The 27,103-nt window shown below is 41.2% G+C and overlaps 1 protein-coding gene across 2 annotated transcripts in view; it reads right to left on the bottom strand.

Annotated features, from left to right (window-relative positions):
- Nucleotides 1–27,103, bottom strand: part of LOC144942737 (ephrin type-B receptor 1-B-like) — a 175,519-nt gene that overhangs the window by 45,395 nt on the left and 103,021 nt on the right. For both annotated transcript variants that reach the window (XM_078869609.1, XM_078869610.1), the window contains exons 6-8: nucleotides 2,509–2,633; nucleotides 543–705; nucleotides 45–153 (exon numbers count right to left, since the gene is read on the bottom strand). In XM_078869609.1, the coding sequence (XP_078725735.1) occupies nucleotides 45–153; nucleotides 543–705; nucleotides 2,509–2,633 (397 nt within the window). The remainder of the gene's footprint in view (nucleotides 1–44; nucleotides 154–542; nucleotides 706–2,508; nucleotides 2,634–27,103) is intronic.

Below are 27,103 nucleotides of genomic sequence, written 5' to 3'. Positions count from 1 at the left end.
GCAGGACAAGGATTCTTGGGAGGCTTATAGTGAGAGAAACGCACCTGCTGCAAACGATGATGATGACGGCGATGACCACAATGAAGACGATCCCGGCCGCGGCTGAGCCGGCGATCAGCGGGATCTGCTCTCGTATCATATTTTCCCTGTCTTCTATGAAACACAAAGCGGCGCGCTCATTTAGGCTTGGGGGTGGGGGGGCGGCAGCACAGCGAAAGATCCACGCAGAATCCAAAACAGAACGCGTTCGCCAAAAAAAACAATGCGACGTCTTGCTCGCCAATGTTTTTCCAACGCAGCCCCACGAATAATTAAAATTCCACCAGTATCATCTGCTGCTGGGAGCACGCGCGTCCCACCGGCGCTTGACAAAAGTTCACTCGCTCTTACGCGACTTCATGCAAACGAAGACGATAATTGTAAACAGTCTGGCGCGGCGCGCGCACTCCAAGAGCCGCTGCGAGCGCCGCTCCGGGCCGCGTGCACGAGAGATTTGTGCGAGCCGGGGGTGTTGGTGGTGGGGGGGGACACGCGATCTATACCTGAGGTGAGCGTCTGGAACAGCATCTTGCCACCGTACTTGCCGAAACCGGCTTCCGTGCGAGCGCGCACTTGGAACATGTATATGGTGCCGGGCTTCAACCCGTCCACCACCGCCGTGTTTGTCTGGCTCTTCACGGTGGACGAGTTGTGATAGTCCTGATTCTGCGGAAGACATTGTCGTTTCGAACGCTCGTTCATTGGCCGATAGCACCTCCACGTACAGAGAGCTAAATTATGATGTTGTGGTGCTGCTGCTGCTGCGTTGGCAGCGGTGCATACCCGACACCACCGCCTAAAGAGAATAACGTACACATTTAATCGGCAATCTTTCAGGATATGTGCCTTCTTCACAGCACGTTAATATTTAGAGGATAGCAGAGCCTATGCGTTGAGATGTACTCTCTCCTCAAGAGCGAGGGAGTACTCTCATGGCCCGCTACTCGTTCGAATAATAACTGTTGATCAGCCACCGAATGTTTTATTTTTGTTTCTATTTTGCATGGAATAAGCTAGCATACTCAAGTAAAGATAAGTATCATTAATGCTACTCATCAATTTGTCAATCAACTGCTGGATGATCGCCTCCACACGCTCTGTCAGCCACGGGGGGTTGTTTGACCATTCTCCACCATGCCGACCTATGCAGGTTGGTCCAGGTAGCACTTCCCAATGATGTCTACCGTGGCCGAAGAAACTACGAACTCAAGCTGCCTGTCTTCTTGGTTCTTTCGGTAACGTCACGTAGAATGGAAATAATAAAATAATAAAAATAAAATATAATAATATACAATTCTCACGACGTTTCGGCCACAACGCAAGCAGCTGTCCTCAGGTGAAGAACAGGTCTGTTGAGAAGACAGAGTTATTATTTCCATTCTATGTGACTTTACCGAAAGAACCAAGAAGATGAATCCCTGCAGTCACGAAAGCTTTAAATCGAAATTCAAGCTGCCTGGTTAAACGACCACCGTGCCATCATGAATCCACTCCGAGAATCAATTTATAATTGACTATTTTTATGATTTGGACATTTACCATGATTCTTGTTACTTTTTGTTTCTGTGTTGTTCAATGCGCTTGCTAATTATACAGCACTAAAACTTCATTCTTCCAACTATTTTCGCTTCATTGAACAATAATCTTTTCCCTGGTCGTTAACATTAACATTTGTATTCCTCTACGTTTCAATTAGAAATGCTTGTCTAAGTGGGCTATTACCTTGTTTGAAAAAAAGTTTAAACGCATTGACGGAGGGAAATTCAATTCGAATAACTTTTAAGAAATTACTTTGGTAAGACGCATGCGTACACATGCCAATCTAACCTAGAGTTAAATATGCAGTTAATAAAGGAAATGAAATGGTAAGATTACATGTTTTCTGAATTAAACTCTGAATTATCTTGCCAAGGATCGATCTATTAAAACTACATCGCAGTTAGCAACATTTTTCAAGTTGCTTTATAAACACTGCTTTGCTATGATTACATATTGTAATGGGTTTATGATTGCAGCATATATTCTCTATTAATAATCCTTTAACCCTATTCATAACCTCAACCTGCTAACCCTCTCATATAAATCACAAGCAAGTTAAAAGCCGGCCATTAATAAGGCGTTTGAGAACGCCAGTAATTCGGTGTAATAGCAAGACGGATGTTGCTCTTGTTACTTGCTCTGTGTTTACAATATGTATAAACACGGTGACAGCGAATCACAGAGACACACACCTCGCCCGAAGATAAAGATCCCTCGTGTAGCCATATAGACTGTCACGGGGCACGTACGTGAATGCGTTCACAGTTTCGGCTAGATGCTCAGTTCCTGCGTAAGTTTTTCGGAAAACGTGTCGGGAAGCCTACACGGCACAACCTCGAAAAGCAACGCAGCGGTCTCAACTTCACAGGAGGTTCGTTCTTGTTCCGCAACTTTCCCAGGACTAAATGGACCAAAGGGGACTTTGCTCACCTTTTCACCGTAGCGCAGCTCGTAGTCCAAGATGATCCCGTTGGGCTGATCGGGCTGAGGCCACGACAGCTTGATGGAGCTCATTGTGGAGCTCACGTGGTGCATTATGGGAACCTGTGAGGGGGCTGTGGTGGGAAACACGAAAGTAATAACAGCAACACTTTAGCTGCAGCTCACAATGCAAGCATTTGTATAGAATTACAGGTGTAGCAGCGTGGCCTTTTTCAACTTTTTCCTCTCACTGACATTGAAAACAATTCTCAGCTCTTATATTCGTCAAAATACTATTTATTTGTCAATAACGGATAGGGTGAGAGGGGTAGGAGTGGCGGCAAAGCGATTGTCACACTGGGCAATTAATCCAGCGACCTGATATCCATTCCGAGTGGCGAGTGATATCATCACCAGCACGGGTCCAAACCCAACCCGCAATGGACAGCATGTTGAAGTATGGTTAAAGTAGTGTGGTTAAACAACGCTCCTGACGACTATCGTTATTTTGTTTGTGGCTGACGAATAACAAGGTGGGACAAAATGTGCAGGAGAGAGGAGGGCTCGTTACCCAGCGGGCCACGGGGTATTCAGAGTGTGACAATGACAACGGGGATGACCAAAGAAGTCCGAGGTAGGAGTAGACCTTGGAAGTCAGGTGTCAGCTTGACAACCAGCACAACACCAACACCTGCTCCAGGATCTCGTGAAAGGCAGCAATGGCAAGGTGGGGTTTGCCATCGATGAGATGGGAAATGACCTTGCATTGACCTTGAGCTCGACAAGGGTTGAAGCGTGAACGAGTGTAATAATATCAGCGATACCAATCGGGCTATGAGAGCATAAACATTAATATCAACATCTATTTTCGTGATTAACGTGGCTGATGTATGAGTTTGGAAAGAGGGAAAGAAATTTAAAGACACCACGGTGAGTGTTTACTTATTAATGGTAACGGTTAAGAATTCTAAATCATTAGACAATTTAATCAGTGCACACCATTTCCTTAACGTGCTGACACGCACACATTGATTGATTATCATGGTGAACGGCGATTGTTGTTGATGGTTGATTGATGATGATTAATGGCAAATGCAATGCCAGCAATGGTAGTTTAATTATTACCTATTTAATTATTTATATCCTGCTTGTTTACCGGATATTATTTGTGTCATAATTGATTTAGCTCTTTAAATTATTCAGCAAAAAATAGTTAAAATGTATAAAGTAAAAAAAGACACTATTCCATAAAAACAAAACTAACAATATTCATAGCGGGTAATGATTTTGACCATTAATTAAACATTCTATACAGTAGCACCCGTTTGTCACTACGCCCTAGTTTTTTTTAATTAGGCCAAGTATTTGATTTAGCTCTTTAAACATGAAAGGGGAAAAAAATATTTGATTGAAAATATATTGAACAAGGAATTATTATTCAAGGATAAAACAGTTTCTACTTTAGACATCCAGACGTCTTCGTAATAATTCTTTATGTAATTGTTACGAAAAATGTTCCTCTAGTGTCTCCGTTTGGAGTTCACAAATGTTTATGACTGCCGCAGGTCTGCTGGCACATTGGCCTCAAGCTGTGAATTACAGTTGTTATTTTCTAACCCGGGTAAATAATAAATGATCAAAAAAAGAGAAATACCGACACTTTAACTTGACTGACATATGGTGTGATCTAAGGTTCGACTTGGATTTGGTACTAATCCTTTCAAACATCAAAAGGGAAATGAAAAACAAGAGACAAAGAGAGGTGGTTATTTGAAGTGTTTCATGCGCAGATGTATGTCATTTTTAATTAAAATCAAGATGCGATTTCAATATCGCTGTGTAATTCCCTCACATTTAGTTTCCAAACATTGGCACATGTTTGGTCATTATTATCATTGCAATTTTCAAAACTTGGCAGTGAATATAAAAGACACGATTTAATTACTGTATCTGTTGCCATTTCTATATAAATTCATATTTTTTAAACGTAACATCTGTGTGCTCAACCAAAATAATTCACTCCTTTAACCTACCTGAAAACATATACCAACTGATTTACTTTTCAACCAAGTGTGACCACCTATTTACAAAAGCCCAATTTGAGATTTGTAAAAGCAGCTTGGAGTGGTGGTCCCTGATGTGTGTGGTCTTTCTGCTCGCACTATCTGGTTCCTACAACATGGCACGTGTTCATTCGTTCATAGGATTGGTTAGACTTTCCAATGCAGGGCCCTTCTAAAAACAGGCTTGAAACAGTCAGACTTTCCTGGATAATTAACTAGTTTTAATTTCTTTAAAATGTAATATCATTGTATGATACCTATCTTAAGATTACACGAATTCATACACGATATACCTATACAGCTGTACTGATCATTATAATATGCAATGAGAATTCCTGCATTGGGAATGCAATGTGACCACTGATTATAAAACATTATAAAATGGCATCGGTGAGGCCAATGTAACAGTTAATAACGAATATATCCTAGAAAAGATTGAAAAATATTATGAAAATTTCGATGGAATATTTTAAATATTAGTGGTTCATTGGTGGCTCGATAGGCCTTGTAAAATATACCATACATTAAATCTTGACTTAAAACTTTCGTGACTGCAGGAATTCATATTCTTTGGGTCTTTCGGTAAAGCCACATAAATAATGTTATTATTTGATTATTTTTTCAATCTCCGTGGCTTTACCGAACGACCCAAAGAATACTATACATTCATACTATCAACACATGTTTTGCTTATATACACTTATATACATTTATATGTATATATTTCACTGGCAGATGTTTTCCTTAATTTTAATAAGTGGAAACAGACATTAAAATGAAGGAAAACAAAAATATTGTGCTGCTCACAAAATTCCAAAAACACAAAACACGTGCATGATGTAATTCAACCTGATAGCCCCAGACCAGAAAACATTGTTTGTCGATGATAAAACGTGGATGTGTACGTGACTTTCACACTATTCTCATTGTCCTTTCATAAATAATTTAGTCAATGTAGGTAAGCAACGCAATTTAAAACTTATCTCGCTGTGTTTTTTTCCCATGTCGAGATGAAATGTGATGTTTTATATACAACGTGCACACACACACAGATATAATTTATAGTCAAAAAACACCTAGAATTATAATTATTCAAATTTGGAATTGCATTTTCATGAGACCTCAATGTTCAGTTGACGTGTGATTACTTCTCTGTAGCCCTGTGAATTCAAACAGCCCGAGAATGTGTAACTGGCACATTTTTTTTACAAAATCAGAAGTTCACCTTGGCTTTGTGTTCTTTTCTTAAATTATTCCCCTCACTCGCTGTGGGGGTTATCGGTGACAATGTGACTGAGAGACGTAGGCTACTGGGGCATTACTGCAATCTCCAATAAAGTTTTCTTGTTCAAAGTAAAGAAAAAAGTATCGTTGGATCAACAAAGATTTTAAATTTCAACGTTGGGTGCATTTAAAATATTTCCAAACAATATATATCCTTTACTTTGAATCGTATTTTTTGCATCGCATAATAGTGGACAAATATTTTTTTATTTCACATCAGCATTGGAAAATAGGTGTTTAGGCTGGTTTAATTGCTTGCGGCATTCCCAATTAAATATTAAACATCGTGATTTTTGTTTCAGGCGTAGGTGACATTTTTGGTAGCTCAAATGATTAATAAATTTCACATCTAATACACTGTGAAACTTGCCAGAGAAGTGGCTACTTGATACACGGTGGGCGGAAAATATTGTTCAAAATACGAATGCTTAGATCTGTCTCAATCAATGAAAAGCAATTTACTTGGCAAGGAAAGGCTACGCTTTAGAATTCCTGTCCCTAGAGCTAGATATAGTTTAAAGAGGCATTGCAATAGAAGTCGAACAGCATCAAATACTTTTGTATTTATATAGGTCCCTTTTATGAAGCAGTTTGCAAGATGAAATTGCATTTGCTTTCAGCAACAACAAAACAATTTCACAATTGTGAAAAGTTACAAAAAATTAAGTAGCAAACAATTTAATTCATTAGCATGCATGTGTGTTCATTTTCCTGAATCTTGAACAATCCTGGGTGTCTCAGGTGGTTAATTCCATGTCAGAGCTCTAAAGCTTTGAGGCTCATCAGTTTAAGTCAGGGTAGGCACCTTTGATTGAACCGTGGTATTCCAAGTATAGCGATCATCAGCGACGGCACAGTGGAGCCAAACTCCACTTTCGCCCATTCTAGCCCTGAGATTTAAAACAGGTTATAAATGGTGTACGACATTTTGAGGATGTGAAAAAGGTATTATTACCCCGAGTGTGTGAATAGAGAGGCCCGATTGAAGCAACCACTTATATGGTTGTCTGATGTCACCTTCGAAGGATTGTGCTCTGACACAGGGTGGTACACTGATAGTTTACAAAGATTCTGAATGGAAATGAATTCCTCTCGTAATTTAACTGGGACAAAAGTGTGACGATAAATACAATAAAATGCTGTTTTTACCAAGCTGCACCTTTAGCGGTAGGCAGGGTCACCCATTGCAATTTGGTTTCTCACATGCAGCTGGTTCCTTGGCTTTTCAGATTCTATTACTCTTTAAAGATCATAAAAGCACTCGCGTTGTGATGCATTGTAGAGACAACACTGAAGTAAAATGCCAGATATAAACACGTGACCTTGAAAGAAACCTCGACAATGTTGAAATGTTTTAAATATTTTCACAACGCATGCATAACATCTGACATGATAGGGAACAAAGACACATTTTTCATAACATATTTGTGCAATTGCTGTTTTTCGATATTTTAAATGTATCAGTAAAAAACAGATCATGAAAAACGATCACCAACTAATTCAAAGCTCATCACCACCTCTGTTCTAGCTGTGCAGTATACACATTCATTAACATTTCAAACCTGAATTTAGACAACACTTGTCCTTTGCAGCTTGGATGTCAAAGTACCACAAGCGCGGGTGTCTTCTAAATAACATTTCAATACAATGACGGTCATCATTTAAATGAAAAGCATAAATAAGGCACTATAGATCGATTCATGACGAGGCGTCCTTTACGGAGCATGATTGTGGGATTGACGATGGATAATGCGAAAGGGGGATGGAGGGATACCCTGTAAGCTCAGCGCAAAGATCCAACCAAAGCCCTCCGTTTTTGTGTGGCTCCGATAAGCGAGGGATTACTGGGGATTGCTGCCAGAGGGCAGACACGGTGGGGCTTTTTGGACACACGTGTGGCTGGAAACACTGGAAACACACCGGCAGACCACACCATGACTGCGATTTCACTGCAACTCAGAAATAGGACGGAGCTTGAACAAGGACATTATTAATTGAATCTCTTTTATAATTGCAAATGTTTACGCCCATTTCTGTTATGTTCGTGACACTATTGCAACAAGTCACATACAGGTGAAGACAACCTGACCCATTGTATCCTGACTTTACTTTTAAAAATGTGGCTTGGTTTATGATTATAACAGCTGGCCATGTCTGAAACAATGAGCAGGGTTTGACATTCTACCTTCTATTAGTAAATTGGCCATGGAAAAAACTTGGTACCACCTAAGGTAGCTAAATATGATGAGTTCAGATTCATTAACACAGCTAATGAGAGCGAATTGTTGATGGCACACTCATTTCACGTGGTTACTACATTATTCACTGTTATTCAAACCGCTGAAGTCATGCCACGTTAGGGGGTACTGATAAGTGAAATATCTGGTATGGGCTCATGGACGATATTTGTACACAATTACAACAGCAACATAATGAAACCAGCCTCAGTTCATAAAGCTAAGACATTACGAGAAATAATTGCCATTTGAAAAAAAATGCACCACAAGGTGAATTTCGGATGACAGACATCAACCTAAAGCAAACAGTTCTCTCTCAAAGGTTGAAGGTCTAACCTTGAAAATTCTCATTTCCCAGCCCAGCAAATCTACAGGCAGTCCGTTTCCATCCCACCTTTAATTTACCAGCTTTGCTCAGGTTTCCAATCGCTTTTCTAATTCTAGAACCCCATTACACTCAGCCAGGGCTCAGGCCCATTCGATGCGCGTGGGACAACTTGGACAGGGGGTTTGAGGGGTCAGATGTGTTTCCCCGGAAACCGAAAGGGGGTCAGAGTTCTCAGCCAATCTCACAGGCCACCTACGGACTAATGTTGTGCCAGCTATGGCTGCTATGAAAGTGCTACTGGAGCCTCCTAAACACACCCCACAGACGCATTGGTCACGCTGGATGTAACAGTGTAGCTCAACATCGTGGCGTATCACTTGGACATTTTTCGCGGCCAAGTACTCTAAAATGCATGTTTCTAGATGTGGAGGGAAAAGCCGGAGGACTCGGAGAAAAATCCAAGCGACCACCACAGGGAGAGAGGCACGCAAACTCCAAATAGGTATTCATCTTCTTGGTTCATTCGGTAAAGTCACGTAGAATGGAAATAATAAAATAAAATAAAAATAAAACATAATAAAATAATTCTCACGAGGTTTCGACCACAACGCAAGCAGCCGTCCTCAGTCTGAAAATTTTATTATTTCCATTCTACGTGACTTTACCGAAAGAACCAAGAAGATGAATCCCTGCAGTCACGAAAGCTTTAAATCGAAATCCAAATAGGTAGAAAACATTTGGCTGGAATTCCACCATCAGTATCAACTATCGGCCATCATCCCCACTAGCAATGTGTCATGCCTAAGCCCACTTATTCACTTGTCTAATCAGTCAATGTAAGGTCTCTAATTAACATTTTGTCTCCAATCCTCTCTGTACTACTTTCCATACATTTCAATGGCCTTGTTTCAGATCCAGGTACCATAACACGTAATGTGCACTGCCTAAATTTTTTTTTGTAGGTTCATTGGTATTTGCATTTCATTATACGAATTCACTTTTAAAAAGGTACTCCAACCTGTTCTCACGCATCTCTTTATTTCATCATTTAAATCCAAGACCAGTTTCAATAATTGCCCTAGGTGTATATGTATGTATACTCTCCGATGTATTTTCAGTTTTACCCCTCCAAAAATATCTTCATTTTATTTCGTGAACTTGTTTGAAGGGACTTATGCAGCTCACCGTGGTTAATTTCCATTGGATTTAAAATAAGCGATAGCAGATGTAGCGAACACAAGGCATATCAAAATGTTGCATACCCAAAATAATCATAATACGCTCATGGACACATTATGAACTATGATATATTTAAGACAAAAAGTGATATCTCAATGCATGAAGTTATCCACGTGTAAATCTATCCATTCAGTCACCTATCTGCTACAGAGGTTATTTCAACCTATGCAGCAGAAGTGACAGTGGGTTTGACGATTGCTAACATGCTTTCATCAACTCAAGTGATGAAAATTATGGCGGAGAGGTGTGAAAAACATGTTGAGCTCGGATTTAAAATAAATAATGCTTCCTCATAATGAAGGTATTATTATTATTATTTTGAACTGTCTCTAACTAATCTGGGTCACATGTTGAATTGCCTGCCAGTTTTAGGATTTTAACACGCTCTATGACGTGTATTTTAATTTCACTTTACAGCCGTGTAAAGTGTCCTATGTAATGCTGCATTTATGTCAGCTGAGAGATGCTGCCACCGTGGCGTAACGGTTAGCACACCTGACTTGCAGCGCAGAGGTGGCCGGTTCGAACCTAGCTCCCAGCGCAGATGACACAATCGTGTAACTTTATGACAAACACTCCTCTCCTTCCCCTCTCTCGGTCCAGCAGGACAAATGAGTACAGCAGGTTGCGTGTGGCGGGGAAAAGTGTTTGCGGGTACTCCCAGCTCTTCCAAAGATGCCTGATCAGCATGGAAGAGCAGGCCAAAAAAAATCTCTGGAAGGGCTCAATAGAGCTCCCTTTAGTGGAGGCCCTTCCAGTGGCTTGAGTAAGTTATTGCAGCGCTGCACCTGTACCTGATTACCATTGTTTGTCGATGCATTCTACGATACGACGAGATAAAATCTCGAGCAGTGCGAATATATGAATGACACGAAATGAATGATTCTGGTCATCTCTGACTTTGTGCGTTCTTGTAAATGTAACATGTGTAAATATCTAACACACAAAGTTAGAAACATTCACCAGAGTTAGCGGCAATTGAATTATTTCCCATCAAGCTGTAAAGTATGTGTGTGTCAATGCAATTCATTAATAAGTAGGTTTTTCTGTTTTCCGATTTGTAAAAGTCTGCGTACAATTTGGAACACTCCATTTTAAGTGGGCATTTACCATATAATTAATGTGTAGTTACCATGTAATTACACTAATTTCTATATAATTGTCCATAATAAGTGCGTCATTTTCTTTGGAGGTGCGTTAGAATATTGTCCACTCAGTGCGAGAGAAACGCACGCGTGCTCCGTGCTCTTAAAATAAACACGCACTTTTTAATATAACATTCATGTAATATTTAAAAGTCATTAAAATTGAACCTACCAAAATTATTTGCAGCCCCGATACTCGTGTTACTTCTTCCCCGGTGTATTTCTCCAAACAAACACAGATTGATGCTGCCTGTGCTGCTTGCCGATTTAGATCAAGCAACGCTGAATCACCTACCGTGCGTATCCACACGTGTACCCACATTCTAACTTGCCTCATGAATAATTATCAATGTATGCATACAATGGATTGTGGTTTACTCTATATATACATTTTAATTAAATATATCTCGATTAATCTGCATGCACGCACATGCAGACGAAATAAAATTCAACTCAATTCATGAGTCTTCTTGGTTCTTTCGGTACAGTCACGTGCGTATCCACACGTGTCGAGAAGACAGTCTGAATGACACACCCCAGGCTTGGAGCGACTATTTAAGCTGGGATGGAGGGGGGAAGAGCGCCTTGATAGACCTGTTCTCCACCTGAGGACGGCTGCTTGCGTTGTGGCCGAAACATCGTGAGAATGATTTGATTATGTTTTATTTTTATTATTTATTATTTCCATTCTACGTGACTTTACCGAAAAAACCAAGAAGATGAATCCCTGCAGTCACGAAAGCTTTAAATCGAAATTCAATTCACGAGGTTTGTATCACGGAGCGGTGTTGTGCTAAACAATGCACCAACCGCTCTCCACACACACCCGTTCATAGCTGATTTTTCACCATAAGACATATGGTGTACATATGAAACGTATTTTTTCGTGCTTCCAACACATTGTCTTCTGAGACAACGCGTGTGTGCGTGTGGTCTTTTTTAGCTTAATCTTTCTGCTATAAAAAGCGATCGGAAAAAAAGAAGCTACGGCTCGGCATTACAAAACCGCATCCTTGTATTTTTATAGGGTCCCTCAATACCACTTAAATTGCACTGATCTCAGATCATCATGCGGACAGATGTGGCAACAGACTGCACGCTTTCAAGCACCACTGTGTCCATAGCGACTTCGGAGAAAGGAATTAGATGAGAAGGGGGGGGGGGACATAAAAAATAGAAAAGGGATAGCAAGAAATAGACCTATTTTACACTTTGCAAGAGAAACGTCAATTTACTCAGCTCCATGCAACATTCCTCACCCAACACTGGAATTGCAAAATAGCATTTTTGTCTTTTTATGCTGTGAATTTCTTTGGCCGTGTCCGATGAAGAGCTACTGAATGCTGCACCATACCTCACTGGCTCAACTCCCCACCCTCCACCCCAAAGACAATGACAAAGCTTCCCCCTATAGCTTTTACAGACCAGTGGGGCAAGTGCTGTTTGCGAACACCTCTGAAGGCCGGCACGGCACACAGGGGGAGGCGGGTGGGTGGCCAGCGCCGAGCCCAACCACCTTTGTCTCCCGAGTGGCGATGTTGATACACTGCACCCAGGTACTCATTTGAGGCCGAGTCGACCTAGGGGAGGCCCACAACCAGTTCAGATAGTTATCACTGATGTAGACCGTGGAGCGGGAATCGAACTCGGGTCGCCAGGTCCGTAGCACAACGCGCTAACCGCTGCGCCACCGCTCCCCCTCCAACCCACCCACACAGGCACACACACACAAAATGCACCCCCCCCCCTCCACCATCCCTCAAGTCCCCGACAGAGCCTCTCGCATCCCTCGCATGCCCACAGGGAAGGGAGCTTAGCTCGTCTTTGGTTCGCAACTGCCGCTTCTCTGCGCACGAGGTGCAACCTCTGCATGTGTCGGCAAGGTGAACACTGCTTGCGGAGTGGTGCGTAAGCTGGATTAGGCAAATGTTGTTTTGTGATGGGAGTGTGTGCGCGCACGCGCGTGCACGCACACACACGCGCGTGCGTGCGCAAATGTTAATATTTTCCTAAAGGAGCATTAGGCTATTGTCTAATGGCAGCAGGTTGGATCCTGAAACATTCAGAACAGGTAACAAAACGACCACGATTAATGTATTGACACAGGTACACAGACCTCTGCTCCGTCTCCCCCACGTGTAATTACAATGTTTTAGACATCAGCCAATTGCTGGTCTTTCAGGCCAATGTTATTCAGCAGAATGTGTTAAAGCACACGGACTCTAGACCAGTATCATCCTTCTGGGCGTTATCAGCAGCATCATGCTATGGTATACAAATGAGTAATTTCCCACTACAAAGGTTGTTTTGCGGTGGGGCTGCAACAGTGGTACAGCCTGAAAACAATTCAGAGAGCTGGATTAGTCTATCACCTTGAAACAGGACCATGCCATTATACATGTGTATCTGGCATTGCTGTTGCTGGAAAGGTGAGAAGCTAAGACAGAGCCAAACAAAAAACATGTTTCTTGCTCACAAACAAATTCACGGAATCCACATTATAACAATTATTTAAGAGGGCAGTCTCTATAGCATAATCAGATCTCTTCGTGCTCGTTGAAAGAACGGTGGTCCAGGTCAAAATAACAATCGACCTTTCTTTTCTGATGCGTATCCAATTCTTTTTCGTCGATTATATTGCAAGTGTGTCATTGGTGTCACGGAGTTATAGGAGGACGTTTATATTCGCAACTCCCACGCAAAGCAATGCAATATTCATACAAAATGGTGACTCAGGACTACTTATCCACACTCACAGATGCGTGTTCTTACACGCCCGAGAAGGGATATCCATCCGTCATGTAACAATCAAGCCCAAATCCTTGTTTCATCCTCAGCGCTGGAATAAACCGAATTTGAGTTGGAAAAGGCACATTTGACTGGGGTGGTTTGTTTCGTGCAGTTATTGATAACTTGGCGAAGACCATTGACTGCATACATCTGAGAACATAATTTAATCGAGGGTTGTCATCCGAATTCGAACCCAGGGACTCTGCGTTTACAGCTAAGCGCTAAGCGCTCTAGTTTATTGGATGTTGCTGCTCTCAATTTGGCTACTGCTTTTACTTGCCAGTCAAGATTCCTTTTTTGGCGCAAAAACTAAATAAAAAAACTCAATATATTTGTCAATTGACAATGCCCTGAAGAAGAAATGCATCATATAAAATATGTAAAAGTACAATGGCCCTTCAACATCGCATAAAGAAGTGTCATTTCTTGAAAAGTCGTACCCCCCCCCCCCCCACACTTTCGGGCAGTGTTAATGATGAACGTGCTGAGTTTTCAGTGTTTGTGTTCCTGCACCACCGTGCCAATGCGCTATCACCATTGCTGTTTGTTTTATTGCTCGAGACGAGTGCTCTTTGACGACGCTCATTGTGGTTGGCACTGTTAACTTTCATCCCTGCCCTCGGCATACACCGGCCCGGTGACATTGACACGCTACAACACCAGATCCTGATTTTCGTCTCAGCCAACCTGAGCAATCACCAAACCAGGTGTATACGCCAACTACACTCAGCGTCCTTAATTAGTGGTACAACTTCTATTCATGAAAATGTAGCGAAGCGTGTTAACAACTACGCAGTGGATTTCTACGCAACTGCTAAAGTTTGTTTTATATTTTAACCTGGTACTCGCTCTTGCTGTGCGCTTAATTCCCTAATTTCGGAGACGACAATAGGTCCCGCGGTCTGCTGTTGCTACCCAGGCAGACGTCGAGATTTAGGATTTTTAACAATAACACGAGAGAGATTTTCTATCCGGCGGTGCTGGAAGACACCTCAATTGTGGCGAACATAAAAGAGCTTTGCCGTTGTTTAAAGCAAATATTGCCAAAGCTGCTTCATACTGCAAAAAACTCAATAAACTAGCACAACAAAGCCTTCTGTGGACTATCCACCAGCAAAAGGAAAAACCAATGCGTTTCTGATAGTGTGCCATTGCTTTCAATGGCATCGTTACCCGCCTGATTAAATCGCTAAAACAAATCGACACATTCATCAAAAACACTGCCCTGAAAGAACCATCTTTAATAAGCAACATTGTGGGTAATGGCCCTGCGAGTTGGAGGCCGCACTATGCACCATGAGGCCTGGGTAATACATTCCACCGTTGTCGAAAGGGCAGTCTCCAACTCGTATCCACTCTTGTCTATCTGGCCTCATTTATATATTCGTCATGAAGAAGGGCCATTTTCATGTTTTTAAGCCCACAGTGTTATTGATCAACATGCTGAGTTGTTTTTGTTGTTGTTGTCATTTATGAATGTGCACTACTGCCAATGCAGTATCACTAAATATTATTGATTTAATAGATGATCTATGAGCTGCCTATGTGTTAGTGACATAATGGACTTGTCGATGGCCTTTAAGTGCACACAGCCTGGCACAAGTGTCGTGGTGACGTCACTGCCACGTCGTGGTGAATGGCGGTTGTTGTTAATATGTTGTCGATGGTTTATTCTTTGTTGTGGTAACTTGTTGACCCGCCCCTCCTGGAGATCTGTGAAAAAGAGCTTTATAGCTCATCGGATTCCTCGAGTCTAAATAAAGTTTCTGATTTTGACTTCTTAAAACTGATGTTTCGGCCGTGGCTTTACCAAACATCTTCGGTCACGCTAAAGTTCCTGTCATAACACTCAGAAAGGATTTAACCATTGAATGTTTGGGCCGCTTACTATATTTATAATTAATGTGTAATAACCTTCACAAACACCTGTTCAAAGGTCACTTCAACAACAGGTTTAATGAATCTCATTTGGGTCTCACCTACATGAAAACTCGAATGGAAAGAACATTCATGTAATCACACTCTGCACACATTTTAGGCTATTAATTCCAACAAACTGAACATTATTACTTTAGCGTATGTTAAATCAACAAGTGTATGCATAATGGAAAGCAGGAAAGTACATGTTTCTAAATATCCTGGTGGGATTTTTCAATGGAAAATCTTCCTTCCTCCACTCTGTGCCCCATGGGTTGAGAGATTTGCATGTGGTGAAGAAATCCCAAGTGGTACTCGGGATGTTTGAATGCACTGGGACACGTCAGGGTGAAATTCTTTAGCCAGAACGTTTTGCAGTGCACAATCCATCATTAGGTCAACTGGACAAATTAAATTAAGAATGTTTTTCAAGAACCTTAAACGAAAAAAAAATAGTAATTACTTACAGCCTGAAGTCTTGGTGAATATGCGTGACGATGTAACAGATGGTATGCGTTTAAACAGAAGTCTGTTTTAGAACGTTTGTGTGTGCCACGAAGTGTTTTCGTATACAGACAAACATTTTTTTTTACGAATGTGTTCAAAAGATACAATTCAATTGTCAAATGCTCAACTCAAATATACTATATATTATTCACCTGCTATCACCACGTACTCATCAGCCATGGTCAGTCCATCACTGGATTAAGACCTCCCCAAGCCCCCACCTCTTGTAGCGTTAAGGAAAATGTTCCACCGGATGTATTGACATTGTCGATTTTTTTTAAATTATTTTATTCAAAACTTTTTAACTTTTCTGCAACATCCGACGTCCATGACACTGGCTACATTGTCCACATATCACATCACCCGGCAGGTTGTTGATTAGAATTTGCACGTGGGTGAATTTGACAGATTGGCTGTAGAAAGTTACAGTAAGCTATGTTAATTCCTACCTTTTCGCTTCACACCGCAATTTACAATTTTCCCAGCTGCCCGATCCACTAATGCGCTCCATTCATCACAGGCCAGCACTGGTATTTTGTCTTAATGAAAATGTGCTCGCATGGCCGGCTAGGACAAGCGCACGGATTGATTGCACCGTAATTGAGACGTACGATTGCCTGTGAATCCGTTACTTGTGCTTCAATGGATATCGACCAGGCATCTGGAGCACAAGGGGAGCGGAATGCAAATTTGGTATCTCTCTATTGTCCACGTGCAAGTAAGTAGTTCTTTGTTGTTGTTGTTGTTACTTCTTTCTGACGCCATCTGCTCCTCCACCGATGCCACCCCTTATCATCCGAGTGCGCCGCCAATGTTACAGGTTCTCCGGGAAAGAAAAAAAAGCTATCGCTTGAAAGAGCAGACCATCAACTTCGCTGTGGTAGCCCAGTTCTGTCAGTCACCTGAAGGACCCGAGTAAGATTTGTATGCAACTGGCTGACATATGATGGAAACACTTGACATTTGATATAAATATATGTATAAAATAAAATAAATACTAAGTAAGAAACGAAAAGTCAACAAGACAATGTTTCGGCAGACTAGCCTGTGTGCTTCCTTCTTTTTCATTCATACATGCTTTGAATGTGTACAAATGTCAGCCAACATAATATGGGAATTAACACACTGAAAGCATGCACAGTGAAACTAGCGTTATTTTATTCTTAAATATGTTGTTATCTATCCCTCAACAAATTATTGTTTTTACACTATGAACGACTAAAGAAGTACATTTTAAATTATCATCATAGATCTTCACTGGAATGCGTTGGACTCTGCTGAAGGAGAATGATGAATGTACTGCTTGAGATACGAGATAATTTATTTAAAATATTTCATTTTGGATTGTTGTCTAATTTGCACTGCTGAGGCAATTTGTTTGTTTGATTTCCACTTGGTTTTGGCTGTTGCTTCCATAATGGACGTGCAAAAATTAGCGCAATTATGTTTTAAAGCAAAGAGTAATAGCAATAATGTAGAGCACTTAGTAAATACACTGCCGAATTAAGGCCTACGCACACTCGTTTGGTTACCGGTGTAATTTGACCATTACTTTACGATGCTGGTCAGTGCTGGTCGGTGAAAGGGGGGCCCCCGCTTCAACTAGTTCAGATGTTACTCGCCAATGATAGCCGTTGCCGGGTAACAAAACCAGGTGGCCGGGTTTATGATGCAGTGTGCTCACCTAGTGAGCAAATGCTACACCCACAATACGCTTCAGATGGGAAATTCCTGAAGGAATTGTATTTGATTCATACAATTCCACCCCTGGATTATTGCAGGAAAAGTGATTGTTGTGTGTGAGATTGCCATGCTAGACTATCCGTTCAACAGAATGGGGCTCTAACAAGAATTTTGCCACGGAAGATTCATGTAATAAAATGGGATTCTAATGCGAGTGAATTATGAATCCAGCTTAATGGCTGGATTCGTCAAAATCGCCATTGAAGTGTATTACATAGGCATTGTCCATGGATTTTTTTTTCTCTTTTAGATTTTTTCCCGAAAGTATTTTATCGAACAATCAATTCAGGTACATACAGAGGGCATGTATCGTAATTGACACCAGTATAGACACAATGTGTTCAGTCATAAATTTTAATGGAGTTTCTACTCCGCTACGAACTGTGAGAATTTCACAAATCTACAATAAGAACTTAATTATACACGAACATCGCTAAATGTGCATGTGTGATTCAGTAGACGAAAGACACGTGTCCCACATTATTTTAAAGATGAGTTGAAACAATGCATACGATGGCTACACTTAAAATAAGAATGTATTGGGAATGTTTCCACAGGTTTAAAACTATATATACAATTCTAGATTTGAAGCTTTCGTGACTGCAAGGATTCATATTCTTAGGTTTTTTCAGTAAAGTCACGTAGGTAAAACATTAAAATAAAAAAAAAGTAAAATAAAATAATATAAAATAAAAATCACAATTAATGTTTTACCTACGTGACTTTACCGAAAAAAACCTAAGAATATATATACAATCTGAGATTTCTGCACAAATTTGACGCGGAATATGCCAATTGGAGGCACTTGCTTGCGCTATCCGATTTCGCCAATGTTTCCAAACCCTTGAAATTTCCACGGCAATCTTTGCATCAATCTTACACGGGCAGACAACCCCCACCTGCGGCAGGGACCAAGAAATATCTTAGAGCATAGCCAGCGATGAGCAATTTTGCCCTCGAATAAATAAATAAATTGGTCGCAGAAATCATGCAGACGAGATGACTTTGGGCGAGGGGTTCACACTACGTGCGTGATTTATCCTCCAATGCTGTAAGACGGCATGAGATTAGACGAATGCCCCTATTTTCCATCTCAATCAGACGGAGCTGCCTCGCTCTGGCATTAACCAGACTCTAAAAGTGCTGCTCCACGAAGGAATATTGCTTTTCATAATGTATCTCGATAGCTCGGCAGTTTGTGCACAAGCAGGCTGAGCCCACACAGCGGATTTCTAGATAGTCACGCATCATTAAATGTAAGCGTGATGAGTTACAGTATTGCCGAGTCTACCTTTAATGTTCCCCCCCCCCTGCTCCCGTTAAACCCTCCCCCACCAAAAGAGGTGCAATCTGCAGAGGTGCCAATGGACCTCCGGCCTCTCTCTCTCTCTCTCTGAAGAACGAAATCGGGATTTGTGGCACGACCCAACGGCGTTATTAAGCAAGGGCAATGCTTCATTGCCGAGCTCGCATTTATATTCCAACCGCCTCTGGACATTAATACGGATTAATATTACAATCATCCATTCATAATACTAAAACCTGCCTGTGTGTATATTAATGGCCATACAGCATAATAGTACGTGCCATCAGCAAAGAAATAACAAATGTATTCATGGTGACGGGTTATTTATTTTCCCCCCAGAAAAGCGGAGAACCTCCCCATTTTCGTTTACGTTATTCTACTTTACTTTGAATGAAAAATAAAGGTTCATATCACGACTTTGAAATAACACCCTTGGCTAAATTTGCAAGACTAAACAAGCAATTATTTAATGAGCTTGCATAACCTGTTTGGATGTACAGAACGATTGTAATCCATTCGTATTTTTCCTCGCAGCCATATATACGTGCAGTCTCATAACTGCTGACACCTTTACATTTTTAATGATGACTGTTTGTTTGATTCGACTGATATTATTGCACAGATGCACACGTGGGGCATGTCGGAATCCTGCACTAAACTGAGAAATTTTGAGTAATGAAACACAACTCTTCCAGCCATCACTAATGGGGCTGAGGGAGTGTTAATGTGAGCCCAGGCATAATATTTAAATTGCCACTGCATGTGCAGTTGTCACAACATTGGCAGAAACTAAAATCAATTTGCCAGACACACTGTAAATTAATGGAGATGCGTTCCATTTCAATGTTGTGCCCAAAAGTAGAGTCGGGGGTCAAGATTATCTGACTCGTCCTAAAATACATTTGAATGAGGGCTCAACAAAGGAAGTTAATTGCATCACAGACCCAATTACGAATGAATAAAACACTGCTACATATTAAATAATAGCTAAAGACTTAACAGCCGTCTCACATTCAAGCGACATGTAATCAGGAATGACAAATATGCAACAGGGAGATTTATAATGATTGCGGGTTTTTATGCGGAAGAGATTGGGTATTTTGTTAATTATATTAATAACACTGGCTTCATTTACCTTACCTTAATATACAAAACGTAATTAATAAACATTACGCTCACACTCATTAAAGTTATATGTATTAAGCCATATTAAAATAGTAACTGCAGTCTGATTGAATCTTAATCACAATGATTAGGTTCGCATAATCACTGCTTTAGTTATACGACACAAACTTTTTGAAGACTCGCGTGCAATTTTTATTTTTTACCGAGAAAGCCCGTCGCCCCTCCCCCCTCTCCCCCTGCCCAAAAAGTCTGCAGAGCTCTTTCAGCTGCCAATACAGACTCACGAGAGGTTTCAACGAGTTCGTAAGTATACTTCTCCGAGCCTCCCAGCAACAAAACTAGTGAGAGTCTCTGATAATCCTCAACTCCAAAGCTCTCTTCTGGTGCGACGTTGGCTTCGGCCATTTCAAGTACACCGAGCCCACGCTATGAGTGTGCGTCCCAGCTGCGAAAACAACCACCGTTCCCAAGAACAGAAGCTTCTCGTCGAAAACAAACACCATCACCTGGGAAGCCGGAGGCCATCTGTGCAAAAAAAAAAAGACCCACCAACATCATTGCGATGCTCATTTATCACTAACTGGGTTTTACGTGTCTCGGTAGTGGCACGTGTGGATGGAACCGTGATGGATGAACAGGTGGACAGAATTGGGTGATGCAGATGGGACGAAAAGCCAGTTCAGTGACAAATGAGATTCATCGGCCAAGTGAAGGTCTTCAAATGCACAAATGTCATACGGCCCAATTCAGCTGTGGTAAAATCAATTACGATGTCGATAGTGCAGCAGTTCATTGCAAATTCCATAGGGTACTTTTGTAAATAATTGCATTGGTACATCCATCTGTACAAAAGCCTGTCAATAATTCATGGAAATCGATGCGGCGCCCGTTTCTTGTCGGACATGAATTACTTCCTCTCCCTTGGTCGAATTCATATTTTTTGTTTGTTCCGTGCATCATTTTTTGGTTAGGGTCTATCTATGTTGGACGCATTTTCAATGGAACATTCGATTTGCAGAGGTGCACTTCCAATATGCATTGCAATCACTACATTATTTAAAGCGAGCGGAAATCCAAAACATGACGCGGGGGAGGGGTGCCGAATCCATTATTGTGCAATTATCATTTATGCAATTATCACAAAAATGCAGCCATACCACGCAAATACCCGACTCACTTGTGACATCTGACTGATTTTCCTTCGCAAGGCTGACTCGATAATTTCATGAATAAATGAACTGAAGGATAAACGCATTCGTACGTGTGTTAAAAAAAAACGGATCTGATGTCACTGACGACATTGGTACGAACGGTCCAGATGCACGATTTGAGATTGTCAAAGTCGCGGTTTCGTGGATTAGAGAAGCTCCCCTCTGTCGTGCGTGCTTTGCTCATCGGCTCTGCAATAACCACGACTGGATTTTCGCGAACACAGCTATTTCACTCGGGGGGGGGGGGGGGGGGTAAAAATTCACGCAGCGTGAAGGATCAAAACAGCTCAACATTCCTGCCTAACACCTGTAAGTCCTTACTTTTAAATACGATGCTTCGATAATGGCCCTTGCAGCTGAGCAAACTATAAAATTGGAGGGGGTGGGTTCAAATAACCCATAATGTTCCATCCTGGGCACTTGCACTTAAAACAGCAAACGACAACAACGAGAGCGAGTCCCCGTGACCCTTTGTTGACCTTTAAAAGCACTGCAAACAACTTGTCTGACAGCTATTATACACAGACGGCAGGTCAAAAAGTTTTGCGAATGACATTTGAAAAAAAAATACGTCATACCACCCATGAGATTATTTTAAGGCTTACTTCTGTCTATAAATCATAACAGAACATGGGTTTTAAGTCTGTTGCATCCGGGTTTCCGTTTGCTATTGACATTATGTCCAAACACATTCTGAAGGTCCCTGAGTGTAAGCCTTTGGTTAATTCACCAGCAATGTTTTCATTACTTAAAAGAAAAGAAAAAACACGTGGAATGTTTGCTATGCTTTGTTGGAAATTAAAGAGAGTATGATACGAAGTTGTCCCAATTAATCACCGCTTTTACCAAAAATGGCCTCATGCTACAATACCTGTATTATTAAGGACACGTGATTGGAATGGGATTTTTTTTTATCAAGCAATTGATTATTTTACATTCATGGAGCTCATGTCTGAGATCCTATTGGTTACATGTAAGGATATATGAACAGTTGTACTTTAATTGGAACCTACCATATCTAAAACAGCACACAAACACACATCATCTAATGACATGCACCCAATTGACAAACGTGAGGTCTCCTCTTCACTGTCCATTACACAAATTAAATTGACCTGGCTGCCGAGTACAGAACCTCGCACTAATTCCTGCATTAAGCTAAATGCATAGTTTTCTTCTCAGCTCAACCGAATCCTAATTAAGTGAGGCATCCCTATGTGATTAATCACACTACTTCAAAAGCTGCAAATTTCCATGCCATCGTTTTACTTACCTTGTGCAGATTTGACCTTACACTCAAACTGTTTACGGATTTAATTGTTCGTTCCGAGCGCGATTGCAAGGAAATATACATCCATCTCAGGTAGTGAGATATGCGGTATTGTGTAAAGGTGTATCGATATGTACCTGGCGTGGTGTTTAAAGGTCAACACTGGGTGACAGAGGCGGCTGGGCGTGGTGTTGGCTATCTACAACCTCGTGTGCCGTACTGACCTTCATAGGTGCTCACAAACAGCACTTGCCTCAAAAGCCTAGTAAAGGCTATGCAGGGGAGTCTTTTGTCTATGTGTGTGCAAGCACATGTGTTTAAAAAAATAGTTATAATAGTAATATAGTTTTGGTTATTGTCATCATCAGCCATGTTCAACCCACTGCTGAACAAAGCCCTCCCTATGCCATTATCATATCTAACAATCCTGCAATGAATGAGATGCACTAATCCACTAATCCACGTAGTGCCTGTAGATTTTCATCGCTCCATCCCCTTGGTTGACATGCTCTGGGGCATGCCCCCACTTGGCATTGCAGAAACGAATAGAGTTGATTTTGAAAACACAATGCCAGGTTACATTCATGTATGTATGTTGATCTTTATATTCTTGGTTCTTTCGGCAAAGTCACGTAGAAGGGAAACAATAAAATAATAAAAATATTAAGCAATAAAATTCTCACGACCTTTCGACTGCAACACAAGCAATCATCATCAGGTGTGAAAAACACAGCAAGAAAATTTGAAACGTCGTGAGAATGGTATTTTTTATATTTTTATTATTTTATTGTTTTCCTTCTACGTGACTTTACCAAAAGAGCCAAGAATATGAATCCCTGCAGTCACGAAAGCTTTAAATCAAAATTAATGTTGATCTTCTTTTACCCCGTATATAGCCATCTGTGATAATCGGTTGGCTACAGACATGAGAGAAACTCAATCGCACATAACTTGCACCATTTGGACTGGGAAAGCACAGAACGGTAAAAATAAATTCCAGCAATTAAAACGCGCTTGTTTTGATCAAACATGGATGTGTATAATTTGCTTGCACTTTTATCATGTTTAATCGGCACATTGCTGTGACATCAGTGATGCAGTGAATGTATAATGCTACCAATAGGTTTCTAATTTTCAGAAACTTCATCATAGTTGAGTTGACGCATTAACTTCCTTTTGAAAATGTTCATTGGATTCCACTTGGGAAAACAATGTCAAAAATAAACAATCACCATAGACACACTCTTCCAATCATTTTTTCCCCGTGTGCGACATCAAACGTGCTCACACAAACGTGTAATCTTGACACCAAATCTAAAAACATCACAGATAAATTACGTGCAGGGAAGTAAACAATGCACTTTGACAGGTTCTGCAATTCAAAACCGTATTCATTTAATTCTAATATTAACATAATGAGAGGAAATAAATAACGTAGATCAACTTTCAAATGAGTACAGTATCTTCTTTGAAAATGTCGTCAGTGTTTACAATTATCAGCTTATTAAAAAGGTAAGGTCCCTGGTGGTCAGGCTTACATGAGGCATGCGTTTGTACAATTTATTTTTGTATTAGTGTTTATTCGGATGGGGTTGGGTGGGTGGGTGGTGCAGTGTGCTGCTTACACTTGGAAGGTTGGGAGTTCAAATTCCGGTTCGGAGCAGACTCAGCTCTTCACCCCTCTGGGTGAAATCAAATGAGCACCACTTGGTGGGAAGTCAACAGTGGTTGTCCTGTGGAAGATTTTCTCCCAACCATAGGAATGTGGTAATTCTATCACTAGCTCAGGGCAGTAAAACAAGACATGTGGTGCACTTCATAAATATTTCCCACTCAAACGTTTGCAACGCACCGCAAACGTTTCAGTTGGAAATCAGTTAATCTCGGCCGGCGCAGTACTTGGCTGCATCAAAAGATGAAAAGGTGTGCTAAGAAGCGAGGAGAGATGCAGGAGGCTCCAAATTACATTGAGACACTCGTAGGAAGAACACAAGGTTAAAGACATGATTCAAACTTCAGAAACGTCAGCCGGCTTGGGGCTAGAACGTGTCTCTCGAGGGGATGATCGCCGACGATCGAGAGAAGTGGCAGAGTTGCAGCCAGGATTTTCCACGCATCCGAGACGGCGGCGGAAGAGGAGATGGAGCAAAGCAATCAGCTTGCGTGCAGGCGATAGGCGGATTTCGATTTAAAGCTTTCGTGACTGCAGGGATTCATCTTCTTGGTTCTTTCGGTAAAGTCACGTAGAAGGGAAGTAATAAAATAATAAAAATAAAAGATGATAAAACAATTCTCACGACGTTTCGGCTACAACGCAAGCAGCCGTCTTCAGGTGAAGCTTGGCAGTGTCTCATTCTTCACCTGAAGACGGCTGCTTGCGTTGTAGCCGAAACGTCGTGAGAATTGTTTTATTATGTTTTATTTTTATTATTTTATTACTTCCCTTCTACGTGACTTTACCGAAAGAACCAAGAAGATGGGCGGATTGTTGCATCGCAGAACCGTGAGAGATGGCAAACGCCTTGGGGAGGGCCCCTATCCAGCAGTGGAATGAGCACGGCTTATAATGATGATGACGATGGGTACATATGGTACCATAACATCCTGCCTTTTGTGCCTAATGCCTGACCCCTCAACTCTCTAACTCCTTCACACGCTCCCCTTTCCAAGCCTAGGGCACCGTTTCTTCCTGCTTTGGATTGGGATGCACCGCCGATTCAGGGAATGCCATCAATTCAGTCCCTGAACAATACATGCCCATGAGAATAAAAGCATAGCACTCCCACATTCATTATATATATGAACAAAGCAACCCATTGTTACTGGAAGCAAACAACTTGTTGTATCTTCTTGGTTATTTCGGTAAAGTCACGTAGAAGGGAAATAATAAAATATTAAAAATAAAACATAATAAAATAATTCTCACGACGTTTTTGCCACAACGCAAGCAGCCATCCTCAGGTGAAGAACAGGTCTGTCGGAAAGACAGAACAGGTCTGTCTTTCCGACATACCTGTTCTTCACCCGAGGACAAATGCTTGCATTGTGGCCGAAACGTCGTGAGAATTCTTTTATAATGTTTTATTTTTATTATTTTATTATTTCCCTTCTACGTGACTTTTACCGAAAGAACCAAGAAGATGAATCCCTGCAGTCACGAAAGCTTTAAATCGAAATTTAACTTGTTGTATTTAAGGTAATATCATTAAGCTTGTCATACGATGGCTTGTTGTGCCTCATGCCCACTGCTCTGAAACGAGTGATTTTCCCCATGGATAGGCATGCAAATGAGAATTTCATTTCCCCACTGCTCCTGCCAATGTTTAATAAATGAATAAATAAATGAGAGTATAAATAAATTACACTTCCCTCTGGTCAAGCTGTGTACCCGGAGCTTATGCTAAGTTCCTATCAATCCCTCTTGTTGAGTGTTTAAATTCTTTAAACTCCGCTGAAGAGACGACAGGTATCGCTGTATCCCCCAACATCTTCCATTTGCCGTACAAAAACTGCCCTCTCAAAGATAAAGTTGCCCGCATTTTATTCCAACACTTCACCGTCAGTCCCATTTGTTCAGCGCTCTATATTTTACCTGGCGAGAGCCCGTTGAAATTAACATCCATTGGCTATTTTTTTCAGCAACACCCTGGGCGATCAAATGGTACGACAGACGTGTTTGTAAGTATTTGTAGTTTGGCTGAGGATTTTTGTGAAAAGTTTAGGATTTTTACAACATCTGCACAGCAAAAGCTTGCTTCTGGGCAAATATATATCGTCACCATCATCATCAACGATGATTAATCCACTGCTAGATGATGTCCTCCCAAAAAAAATCTGTCTTGAACTTCTACCGTGGAACTTTTCAATATCTAACTGCTCATTCGAAAGCTTCTGCATTCCTAAAACATTCACTTAATATGCAAGAAACGTTTTTGTTGTTGTAAAACAGTGTTAGTAATGACAGTGATGAAGCAGTTTTAGCTTGTGTTTCTATACCGCAGCCTACGCGGCCCCTTAAATTTCATTTAAAAATTCATGAGGCAACTGGCATCTCCTTATCTCAACAAAGATGCGGTACTTTAACACCTTAACTACAGCTGGCAGAGGGAGGATAGGGAGAGGAAGCTGCATGGAGAGAGAGGAGGAATTATACTAATGCTCTTTCTTTATTGAGGAAATCTTCAGTGTCACAAGACTCCTTTTCACAACAATTTGGAAATCAACCCAATTCGATTAACATGTAGGGAGTAAACCCACAACACCTGAAGAAACCTACAAAGCATGTTCAAGGAAACCCATTGCTATATACGTCCATCCCCTGCACCATCCTCGCAGCCTAAGCCTGCAACACCCGATACTACTACTGCTGCTGCTGCGCTGGTTTGTGCAGCTGTGGGCGCATATCTCGCTGACGTGTGTCGAGCTCTGACACGTGCCGT

This window comes from Lampetra fluviatilis, chromosome 28 (genome assembly GCF_964198595.1).
Source record: "Lampetra fluviatilis chromosome 28, kcLamFluv1.1, whole genome shotgun sequence".
Lineage (NCBI taxonomy): Eukaryota > Metazoa > Chordata > Hyperoartia > Petromyzontiformes > Petromyzontidae > Lampetra > Lampetra fluviatilis.
This window is presented reverse-complemented; position numbering and strand designations above follow the sequence as displayed.